Source organism: Danio rerio, chromosome 7 (assembly GCF_052040795.2).
Source record: "Danio rerio strain M-AB ecotype USA chromosome 7, GRCz13ab, whole genome shotgun sequence".
In the NCBI taxonomy this organism is placed as follows: domain Eukaryota; kingdom Metazoa; phylum Chordata; class Actinopteri; order Cypriniformes; family Danionidae; genus Danio; species Danio rerio.
In genome coordinates this window covers 42,157,219-42,170,204 of record NC_141027.1, presented here as the reverse complement: position 1 = coordinate 42,170,204, position 12,986 = coordinate 42,157,219, and the positions used below count along the sequence as shown (strand labels likewise).

Here is a 12,986-nt window from a genome sequence, read left to right as displayed (position 1 = left end):
GAACATGGGACGTAGGAACAAGTGGATGCTTTTCCAACTGGCATCATGGAAACTGAAATCTGCTGTGATCCCCAGCATCCTCGTCATATCCCCATCCACATGTAGGGAAGAAGACATCCCGCAGGGACCGTCCCAAACAAAAACACCAATCTGAGACCTATTAATAAAACAGGACACTCACATTTCCAGCATACTCGCACTAATCTCAGGCAGCTGTTATCTGTGTGCAGGAAGTGCTTTCTGGGCCTCTGCCGAGAGGATGGGGGGGCGCAAACCCTGTAAATGGGCTGAAAGTGATAAGATAGGTAGTGTTTGAGGGGGGATATGTCCACTACAGAATGTTAGAGATCCCTAAGAGCGCAGCTCTGTGGAGTATTATTTGCTTTTGATGGCCCACTTTGGGAATAGAGCACACTGAGTCCCATTAACCTAGGACAGCAGGGCATGATGGGGACCTCGCTGTACAGATCAACGCTTCTCAGCACAGGAGGGTTCAGTGTGTCGGACTACATTCGCAAATTCACGGTAGGATGCCTTTTTCATGCAAAAGAAGAAATAGAATATACAGAAATACATTGTTAAATAAAAGCATGATAAATACAATTTTCCGGTGGAAATCATAGTGTATATTGTGCGTTTTTATCATTATTTACAGAATATAGCATATAAAATGACTTCAAATGAAGATTATTTTATAACGTTCAAACACTCTACTAAAGGATTACAGTGCAGCCCCAAATACTAAATAATCGTCAGTTTAAAAATCTTCATATTTTGCTGCTATGCTTCATACCAACAGGCTTTAATGAATTACCAGCATGATATTTCTAATGATTTAAAATATCTTAATATTTGTTATGATCATTTGTTCCCTTATAGATTTTAGAAAGCACGCCACAATTATTAGCAGCCATAAATATTAAAATCATATCAAATCATATCATATCATATCATGTCATATATCATATAATATCGTTTTAGGTCCAATATTGTGTTGTTATGATATGTGTAAGGTATCAGAGTTGTTTAAGTTTATTTCACTTGCGGATGATACAAGTATGGTTCTGGAGATAATTTTCCAAAACTACAAAGGTTATGTTATTTGGGAAATTAAAAAGTATTCTTAATATAGTTTTAAAGATTGATAATGACGTAATAGAAAGAGTACATGCAATTAAGTTTTTTTTTTGTGTTGTATTGGATCATAAAATGAAGTTGGAAACCGCAAATAAATAATGTGATATCAAAATGAGTAAAAACTGTAGCAATAGTGTATAAAGCAAGATTTATCCTGGACAATAAATCAATGCATATATTATATAACACATTTATGTTGCCATATAAGTTATTGTGTTGAAATTTTGGGGAATACATACAAATCTAATTTACGATTCTTAATACAGAAAAAAGTAATTGGACTGATTGAAGATGTGGGGTAATTGGAGCATACAACTATTTTATTTTTTTTAATTGAAGGTACTTTAACTCAATGATTTCTTTAAATTTAAAACAGCACAATTTATGGTTAAAGCAAGGAATAAATTCCTTCTGAAATGCATAAAAAGATTTTTGAAAAAAGTCAAGAGGGATATAATCTAAGAGAAGAACAACATCTTAGGAGGTTGAAAACAAGGACAACATTCAACAATTTGTGTATGTCTGTATGTGGTGTGAAATTCTCAAACAATGTCAGAATAATAATCAATTTAAAAAGTTGTATAAAGGAATATAATGCTGAATAGAGATGATTGAAAAAAACAAAACAAGAAGGTTACCTGTGCATTGTAATTAACCACTAACCATTTGTTATTTACCTTATTTAGGTAAATATATATAATACGTTCATAACACTGTCATAAAACCTTTAAAATCATGGCATGACAATATGCCATGGTCATTAGCTCAGTTATGTTATTTAAAATGCAAAGATAACATTGTTTGAGATGTTCTTGTCACAATAGAATAGCATAGCATAGCATAGAATTGAATAGAATAGAAAATAACACAGAATAGAAAGCATATAATAGAAAAGAACAGAGTAATATAGCATAGAACAGAATACAATAGAATAGAACAGAATAGAATAGCATTTAGAAAAGAATAGAATAGAACAGAATAAAAGATAGAATAGCACAGAATAGAATAGCATAGAATTGAGAAGAACAGAACAATGGCATAGAATAAAACATAATAGAATAGCACAGAATATAAAAGAAAAGAACAGAACAGAACAACAGAATAGAATAGAATAGAATAGAATAGAATAGAAAATATCACAGAATAGCACAGAATAGAAAAGAACAGAATAGAATAGCATGGAATCGAAAAAAATAGATTAGAACGGAATATAGAATAACACAGACTAGAATAGAATAGAATAGAATAGAGAGGAATAGACTAGCACAGAAAAGAACAGATTGGAATAACAGAATAGCATAAAATAGAATAGAATAGAATGTAGAATAGCATAGAATAAACAGAACAGAATAGAATAGAACAGAATAGCATAGAACAGAAAAGAACAGAATAGAATAGCATATAACAGAATAGAATAGAATGGAATAGAGTAGGCTAGAATAGAATATACAATAGCACAGAATATAATAGTATAGCATAGAATTGAAAAGAACAGAATAAAATAGCATTGAATAGAACACAATAGCATAGAATAACATAGAATAAAATAGAATACAATAGCATAGAATAAAATAGAACAGAATATAAGAGAGTAGAAAAGCATGTAATATGCAAATGTAAAATGGTAAATAAATAGTGGAGCAAAAACGTCAAAGTCGTGAGGCGGAACGAGAGACATATACAAGATGCATATAATTATATGTGTATTGCTTAAAGTCCCGTCCATGAGTGTGCATGTATTGGGTTCAGTGCATTTGTAAGTTAACAACCATGACAACTTGACATTATTAAGACAACATAACATAAATGTTATAAACATGAGTCTCATGAGGTCATTACAACTGTCATGAATTGTATAACAGCATCATTAAGATCTTTCCTATACTCCATTGGTACACGTGCTTTGTCATTAAAATGTAAATAAATGTCATTAATCAATAATGACACTGTAATAAAACTATATAACAGATTACTGACACTTTTAAATCATTACAGTCTTGTGACAAGTTATGTCTAATGTCAAGTTGTCATAAAGACTTCACAATGTCCCTCAGCATTTAAAATGGCATACCTTAACTAATGCCACTTAATGTCAGTTGTCATAAGCATGCATGAAATCTCATATGTCAAACCATGATTATAAAGGTGTCATAACAGTCTTATGAACACCACCTTTAAGTAAAGTGTTACCACATATTAAACTTCTGAGGAAGTAGAACTAACAACATGTTTCAGGTTGCCATTACCACTCATTCTGAGAAAATATGATTATTTTAATTACCTTTTCTGCTTATTTCCATCACTTCTAAGCTTTTTTCTTGAGCTGTTATAGCAGCATCCTCTTTGACCTTTTTACATTTTCTTTTCTTTTGGCAAATCATCTCCACATTGTTTTGCAAATTGTTAAGACAGTGCTGTTCTTTTGGCCTTTTGAAAAATTGCCCATTGTAACATTTTAAAGATGCTGTACGTTTTACAATACAATCTCATCTCTTTTCTCAGAACAAAGATGAATCACAAAAAGGCAATTAGCCTGTGTGGGAGAGTGAAGAAATAAAAAACTATTTATATTTAGAGTAAGCACATTTAGCTCAGCCTGTGAAAGAGTTTCTGATTAACTTTTAATTCATTACAAACCTTCAAAGTGATTTTTCTATTGAATGGTTTTAAGCTAATTAGTATTTACCTCAAATTTACACACTGTCACCATTAGTGCTCTTATCAAAAAGACAAGTGCCAAACAGATCGTTCTGCTCTTTCATCCCTTTAAAGCTAAGGGTCTCTGCCATGTCAAACATTTATGTGAGGGCATAGAAGGAATTGTAAAACGAGACTACAGAGAAAACATTCCCTTGACAGAGGGCAAGGCTAAATGCCACAGCATACATTCATTAGCAAACAGTAAAAATATTTTAAATGTACAAAAAAGGCAGCATACAGTGCAGTACATCCTTTCACAAACAGAATAAACAGTTTAAATATATTTAAAATATATTTTTGTACATATATATATATATATATACATATATATATATACATATATATATATATATATATATATATATATATATATATATATATATATATATATATATATATATATATATATATATATATATATATATATATATATATACATACATACATACATACATACATACATATATACATACATATATACATATATACATACATACATAAATACATACACATGTTGGACCCTCTTTTGCCTTCAGAACTGCCTTAATCCTTCATCGCTGCAAACATATGATGCGACTATCATGTTCCACAGGCACTCTACAGGATTGAGATCTGGTGACTGTGAAGGCCATTTGAGTACAGTAAACACATAGTCATGTTCAAGAAACCAGTCTGAGATGATTCCCATTTTATTACATAGTGCGTTATCCTGCTGGAAGTAGCCATCAGAAGATGTGTACACTGTGGTCATAAAGGAATGGTCATGGTCAGCAGCAATATTCAGGCAGGCTGTGGCATTGACACGATACTCAATTAGTACTAATGGGCCAAGTATGCCAAGAAAATATCCTCCACACCATTACACTACCAGCAGCCTGTACCGTTGATACAAGGCATAAAGGATCAATGCTTTCATGTTGTTAATGCCAAATTCTGACCCTACCATCCAAATCAAGACTCATTAGACCAGGCAACATTTTCCCAATCTTCTGTTGTCCAGTTTTGGTGAGCCTGTGCGAATTGTTTCCTGATCTTAGCTGACTGGAGTGGCACTCGCTGTGGTCTTCTGCTGCTGTAGCCCATCCACCTCAAGGTTGGACTGATATTGTGTTCAGAGATGATCTTCTCAGACCAACCCATCTGTCAGAACAACCATGCCAAGCTTAAAGTCATTTAAATCCCCTTTCATCCCCGTTCTGATGCTCGGTTTGAACTGCAGCAGATTGTCTTGACCATGTCAAGACAATGCTGAGGTGACATACAATGCAGTTTTTTCTCAGTGGATATAATAACTACTTTAACATTCTTTTAACATTCTATCGTAATGTTTTTTTTTACCTTAAATTTACATTTTGGTGTATGTAAGTTAAAAATTCAACAATATATTTACATGATCCTTATAGTTATTTAATGTAGTTAAATATATTCAAGCCAGACAAAACTACTGTATGGGTTAACAAAGCCAATTCATCTCTATCAGACTTGTCATGAAGCACAGCAGTTTATCAACAGACTGGCTTTTTTCTTTTAATGCACACCGTGTACTCTCAATGTGTTTGTGTGACATTTTCAATGAATATCAAAGATCAAAAAGGTTGTAATACGTTAAGCAGTCATAAAGTTATGCTTATCTCTGCCAGGCAGATATTCTTTTCCAGTGATGTTAGCTATCTTACTGGCCTGAGTCCTGTTGTGGACTGGAAATTGAGTTGCTCATGTTGTGCCAGCTTGTAATATCGGACCTCCTCCTCGCCACCAGCACCAAATAGTCAGCATGGAGCCACGTTCCTGTGGTCATCCTGAACCTGGTCTCTATCTCTGTTGCTTGATGTGGTTATAGTATATTGTGAGCGCTTTGTTTTGTCATTTGAATGCAGGAGAAAGCCATACTCTTATAGAAGTATTCAGACAAAAGTCCCTGGCTTACCCATGGAGCATTGGTATTACAGAGTTCAAGATTCACTTCTAGATCTGTCTAGAAGCTTGTATTATTAGAGGTATATTTGCTGGACTTTTTCCCAAGCAACTTCAATCACATTCTAGCAAACCCCCTAAAAAGTTTGTTTGTGTGTTTTGAAGATCAGTTCAGTTTGTAATGTCTTGAACTCACTGCTTTGCAGTAATACTGATTATGACAAAACATTCAAATATTTGTATAAGTAATCTCAGTTTTGCAACATCGATTAGCATGGTGAGCATCTGTGGGTTTTTTTAGCTAAAAATAATTAGAAGAGGACGCTACATTCAGTTTAATTAATTTTGGTTAAATCATAATACATATATAAACGTTTAATACATATATGCTGTTCATGAAACGTTATTATACGTCTGTATTGGTGTCTGTATTAGTACAATGTGGATTCCTTAACTACAGTACATTAGTTAACATGAATTAAACAACATTTTTACAACAATCAACGTTTACTAAGGAAGTTTAAGTCCAAATGTCGTATGTGGTAACATTAGTTAATGCACTGCATGTTAACAAAAATGAACGTGAACATTTTGATTGAATAACATTAGCGAAGGTTAATAAATCGTCAACTTAGGATTAAAAGGTTCTGTCTGACATTTGTCAAAATTGAGTTATTGACATATTCTTATTAAATGACAACTTATTTAAATTATAGGATGTTTTTTATACGTTGTTTACATTTTAAGACATTTTATTTAAAAAACATTCAGTGAAACAGCAAAGCCAATGGTTACAGACCCATACATTTTATAGTGTGAGGAACCTTTGTTTTTTTCCACTTTAAACATGCTTTTGAAGTTTGTACAATCTCTATGGATGTTAATCAGTGCACTGACTGATTTTACCTAAAGACATTTGTTATTTATTTTTGTGTTTTTTAAAGATAAGATTTAATTAGATTTTCTAATTGCTGTAATGATTTAGGTGTTGGAAAGACTCAGTATTAACTATGGCTGGGCTTAGCCTGAGGTGAAAGAGAGGCAGTTGTAGCATATCATTCATCCCCATACCAGTGTCCACAGAGGTTTATTTTTACTGAAAATGTCAGCCAATGTCATGTCACGTTCCAATGAGAAGGGTGTTATCGCTGATATATAATCAACACAAGCTGGATCCAGTTGTTTAACCTCAAAAAAAAAAAAAAAAAAAAAAAAAAAAACGCATATACTAGTGCAGCCATGAATTAAACAAGAAAATGTGATGTGAACATTAACAAGTGAGACTCCATTTTTCTTTTCTCTACCTAATGACTGGCCATTTACAACGGCCATTCCTTGCATGTCCACCTGTCAGCAGCATCTGCTGAAGAGAATTTGAATATTTTGGTGACGTCAAGAGACCACTGGAACTTTGGCAATCACAGAGGCTCGCTATGTCATATAAAAGGCTTGTACACAGAAGAGAGAGAGAGGGAAAATAGAAGTGGAGAGATAAGATACCCAATGGAGGTGTTTATTTAAGTGGTGTCATGTCTCTGGCACATACCAACAACAGGGTTTGTTTGAGCGGTCAGCTTTGTGAGAAGCTCACAATACCGAGACTACGAAGGAATTAAAACAGGCTGACAGAGGGATCAGTGGGGCTTCCACCTTTTTTTCCCCACATTTTGTCATTGCCCTAAGGTTGACCAGGGCAGCCATGAGTAAACAGGCAACTCTGGCAACATGCATTGCCAAGATGTACGAGGGCGGCAGGTTGGAAAACTCTGGGACTCCATCTGGGACGATAAAAAAGCCAAGTCAAACTCTTATAGGAAGCCTGAGCAATGTGGAGGTCAAGTTGATCGCATTGGAGGGGAAGGTGGAGCAGATCGAACGCACCCAGACGGAGGTGCTTCACAAGCTAGGTTCCTTGTGTCAAGGCATGGAAGCTCTGGAAAGGACATTTATGCAGCACAAGCCTAGCACTCAAGAATCAAACACTGTCAAAAATGGCCAGCGGGAGAGCAAGCTCCCTTTGCTGACCGAGGTCAAATCGCTTTGTGGGGAAACAGTGGATCTGCTTCATAATCTAAAGCATGAGAGCCAGCAACAGAGGACGAAGATTGAATGCATGGAAAGTTCTTTGTCCACTCTGGAGAAAGTATTAGGGTATGTGGGAGATGCATTTCGAAACTCAAAGATAGTAGAGTTTATCCTCAATGGTGTGGTGCCATGGAGGAGACAAGGCCTTCTGGACACAGTGGAGGAAAAGGTCAGTAGGATTAGAGATTCAGTTCAATTCATCTTTATTTGTATAGGTCTTTTACAATGTAGATTGTGTCAAAGCACCTTCACATAGAAGATCATAGTAAATTGAAACTGTGTCAGTGCAGTGTTCAGAGTTTAAATTCAGTTTAGTTCAGTTCAATGTAGTTTAATTTTCTCTGCTGAAAGTCCAAACACTGACGAGCAAATCACAGTTTCACAGAAAATCACTAAGAGGTTGTATGCTATTAAGTACAACCGGTCAGATACTGCAAAATAGGGTGAAATCTGAGCTGTTTATTTTCTAGCCTCAGCTATCCATGAAAATGTGAACAAGTAAGATTCAAAACTGGTCACACTTTTATTTTGACGGTCGGTTTTTTGAATTTTAATGCCATTGCATCTACATGCCAACTAATTCACATTAGATTAATAGTAGACTGTTAGGTTGGGGTTAGGGTTAGTGTAAGTTGACATGTACTTGCAAAGTTTCTTATAGTCAGTTGAATGTCTGTTTAGCAGCAGTATCAACAGATATTAAGCAGACATTCTAGTAATTCTCAACTGGACCATCAAAATAAAGTCTTACCTAAACTTCATGCTGGCAAAGGAGTTTAAAATTTGAAAACAACATTTAAGCAGAGTTTTGGGGCTGATCTGTAATCTTTAATTAAGAGCATTTTCATGTGTCATAAAAATATTCTTGTTGTAAATATGCCTGACAAGATTCTTGTTATATAAAATATTATTGCACTTAGACATTTTTTTAAGTGCGGGTAAATCATAGGGGAAAAGTCCTAATTTTATTTTTTAGAAAACAAATAAACAACACATTAATAAGTACAGAGAACCAAAGGAAATCCATGACACTTTTATTGCTTTAATGTTTAAAACTCCTTTTCATTCTAAACACATCTACATTTTAGCTAACTTTTTTCTTTACTTTATTGCTATGATTTTATTTAGTTGCTTAGAATTTCAAAGATGACCTATCCTTGTAGCATGACATTCAAACTGCTGTCATTTGTTTTTTCATTTAAGAAATCTGATCACCTGATTATTTAATTTTTATTTGCTCTGTTTGTTTTCTACTCTGGTTAATTTGTTGGCTGATCTATTCTTGTTAGTGAGCATGTTGAGTTTACGGTCAATTTAACCTTTTACCAAGGTTGCTATTTTATCTATGATGAAGCCTATGACGGGCCTCGTGTTTCAAATTCCTAGACTGGATGTGCGCCTGAGCTGATGGTGACTGTGTATATGTTAACCCAGTTTTAGAATTAGTACAAATACATCTTCTACTCACATGTATCAAGAAAAGAGTGTAGATGAGTGTTTCATTTGTTTTTCTCTTATATCGCTCTCAGAAGAGCTTCATTCAGAACAGCACATTTTGTCTTGCTTTTTCACTGGAGTGGTGGCTCACAGACGGATGCTTTTGTTAATTGATGTCTTTCATAATTACGAATTGCAAGCGCATTTGGTTTCAGAGTAAAGCTTAGCAATAGTTGGCTTAGACTAGAAAATGTAGCCTTCCATGCTGTGTATAATAAGCAGATCTGTTGTCAAACATTGTAATTATACCAAGCTTTTCCTGCACTAAAATGACAAAATCTACAAAATGAAATGTTTTTGTCGCAAATCCCCTTTCGAGCATGAAGACGCACATGTTCCATTTCTGTAAACAGGTTGAATAATAGCGCTTATATAATCAGCACAAGCGTCATGAATTGTTATAATTCACACGCACCCACTTCTTGGTCATTGCTATGATATAATTATTCACAGAAGTATTTTACCAGAAAGCTTGAATTAAATTGGTAAAAACATAAAATGCAAGGCCTAAAAGGCGCTGTTATTTGCACTTTGTATCATTAAAGGGATAGGTCACCCAAAACAGGTTTGTAACACTGGAGGGAGATTAAACAATGACTGAATATTCAGTTTTAAAGTATTCTACCACAGTCTTATTACAAATGTACCCCTTTTTTAGGATTTGTTTTTGGGATGACAGCTGTGTGAATTAAAGTTTCATTTTATTTATTCAGCACTGCACAAAGTAGATATTTATATCTCCATTTGGTTCCACAGAAAAACAAGCCAGATGTCAACAACATTCAACCAAACGTCGGTTTCTGCCACCAGAGCACACAGACTTCACAGCAGGTTAAAGAAGTTATTTCAGGTATGAATAAAATATATCTTCAGCAGATTATGTAAATGTAAATGTGCATTATTAATGAGACAGCTTGTGAAAAATGAAATGTCAGAGCCATTTTCTTCATGAATTTCAATGCAGAGATTTGCCAAATGTATATTAGCCTGTGCTTTTCCACAGCTGAGCTTGAGCTCCAGCAGCCCGAGGTCACTCTTCCTAATGACCCCAGCAGCCAACATTCTCCTGAAGCCCATACAGGGGCAAGTGAACCTCTGAAACCTGTTAGTGCAGGGGAAAGCTCAAAAGCCTTACAAAAGGCCAAAGAGATCTCTGTGAAAAGCAGCGAGCCCACACATGTCCAGACATTTGCTCCTGCAGTCCATCTTGAGCAGATCGACGTGCATAATGTCCCTAAGCAAGAGACGAACAGCTTGGTCGCAGCTCCGGCTGATGCTAAATGTGTCATTGAGACAATGACTAAGGTGGAAAAAGATATAGCGCTTCAGCAAGAGAGGTGAGAAATTGTTGAAAATCGCTGCCGATTATGATTCAAAGCAAAATGCTGCAAAATGTGTCCAATTTTCCTCTGGTCTTTAATTTTAAGAAAGATGCTGTCGATGTTGGTTTTTCTTAGGCTGTAGCAGAAAATGTCAGAAATTACTATGGGCTGAAATAGACACAGGTTATGTAACGGTAGATTGAACATTGTAATTGAACACCTTTAGAGATAATCATATAGAAGTTGATGCCAGTGAGGAGCACTAATACTCTAATGGACTTTTTTTCTCCACCATACAGAAGATTAATGTCTTCAAATTTACAAAGGACTGTAATTAACTTTGCTAAAGTGGCTGGAGTAATCATCATAGAAGTTTCCATATAAAATAACACTTATTGAAAATGTAACATTTGGTCATTTTCAGTGAAAAGTTCTCATAAATACAGTCCTGAATATAAATATCGCAGCCATCGAGAACAGCAATACACTGAAGACCAGGCCGTGCATTTCTCGTGTATCACAAGAGTTTTAAAAGGTAGTCTGCTGATAAAGCAAGAGCTCTGTTTTTGTAATGTGCCAGAGGCGTGTTTTGTATAGGGGCACAAAAGACTCTCTGCCTGTAATAATGGGCAGTGTAGTGCCTGCAGGAAAACATAATTCATTAGACTAATGGCCAAGGTCTTGAGATTACACTACGCTGTATTATAACTAGGCACTGAATGCATGTTGCCAGGCATTATGAGTTTTAGGCCATTTCGCTTTATTCAAAGCATTACAATTAAGGGCCTTGTGATGTTATTGAGTTTGCTGTTGTTTACAGCAGCCGCTCATGTGCAGCCAGTATAAAGCCACACTGTGCTCTGTTTCCCGATTCCTATTACATGTTTTCAATTGATTACAAATATCAAGAACTCGCGTACATAGTTGGCTTTGAAATTCTAAACAAAGGTTGTTCTTTCTGATTATTCATAGAGCTCTTGAACGGGCAGATGATTCACATGTTGCTAATAAGGTTTTTCTCAAATCAATAATTCCGGGACAACAATTGGAGAAGATTGAGGATCCTCAACAACAGGCAGAGGTTTCACTGTTTGTTGATGAGGATTCGTTAGAAAAATCAGTTCCTGGACAACACCTAGATAAGAAGATGGAGGTTCTTCAAAAACAGGCAAAGGATTTACCGGTTGTAGATGAAGACTCATTAAATCTGTCAGCTCCTGGACAAAGACAACTAGAAGAGAAGGTGGATGTTCCTGAAAAAGCTGAGAAGAAGATTGATGAAGCTCATAAAAAGATGGAGGAGGTTCCTCGAAAAGATGAGCTCTGCATAGAAAAGCCTGTTATTAGACATGCAGGAATTAAAACACAACACGAAGAGACAATGGGGATGGAAACAACAGTGCCAAAACATGATGAGAGCAAGTGTCCAACTGAAACATATGTTGAGAAAACTGAAAATAAAAATGCAGATGTCACTTTAGAGTCTGATAAAATAATGATCTGTGCTGTTAGTCCACAAAACACAAGCCTTGATGAGGATGAGAAAAGTAAAGCAGCACCTCTAAGAAAAGTTGAGTCGACACTGCTGATCATTGGTGAGTTACCAGATCATTTCTCACTACACTGTAAAACCCAACTTTATCAAATGAAATGAGTGTAGTTCATTCAAAATTGACTGAAAGTTAATTCTACTCATTTGGAAAGAGTTTTGAAGTCAGTGTTGAAGGTAATGATTTAATAAAATACCACATTACTTCAACTTAAACAAAGTAAGTTCACAGTACTCATATAGATAGTTTTTTACTTAAATGGTTTGTTGCAATCGATTATCTCAAATGGTTTGAGTTTCCTTAACTTGTTTTACAGTACTCAGTTTGTTTGAGTTCTCTTCATTTATTGAGTTTTACTGTGCTCAAATTGTTTTGTTTACTCAAATGGATTAAGTTCACAGTTCTCATTAGAATTTGTGTTTTAAATAAAATGGCTTGTTGCAATCGGTTTCCTCAAATGAGGAAATTATCTGAGGAGTTATCTGAACTCTTTTGAGTTTTACATTGTACTAATAGGATAGGAACTGTGAAAAACAAGATAAATAATTTACAAAAAAATACATTATACAAAAATGAATACATATCTGGGACTAGTATTTTATTTAGAGGACTTTTCCCATTATTTTTTTATTGAGGGATTTTACAACAACACAAAAACTCACTTTAGCTTTATAACTGTGCATGCATGATTTGACTCAATAAACTAACAATTGCATTAATCATTATTTTTAGGTGTCAAATTTCACAGCAGTGTACATTTTGATTGACTAATGGGTTGTTT

General features: G+C 34.9%; 1 protein-coding gene across 4 annotated transcripts in view; it reads left to right on the top strand.

Moving 5' to 3' along the window:
* Nucleotides 1-223: 223 nt before the first annotated feature.
* mylk3 (myosin light chain kinase 3) overlaps nucleotides 224-12,986 on the top strand; it is a 37,387-nt gene continuing 24,624 nt past the window's right edge. For 3 of the 4 annotated variants that reach the window (XR_015494827.1, XR_015494828.1, XM_087259638.1), the window contains exons 1-4: nucleotides 7,221-8,005; nucleotides 10,090-10,183; nucleotides 10,337-10,670; nucleotides 11,628-12,250. Coding sequence is in view for 2 of the 4 variants with exons in the window: in XM_087259638.1 (XP_087115764.1) it covers nucleotides 7,451-8,005; nucleotides 10,090-10,183; nucleotides 10,337-10,670; nucleotides 11,628-12,250 (1,606 nt within the window). In the remaining 2 variants the exon portion in view is untranslated. 4 annotated transcript variants of the gene reach the window in all.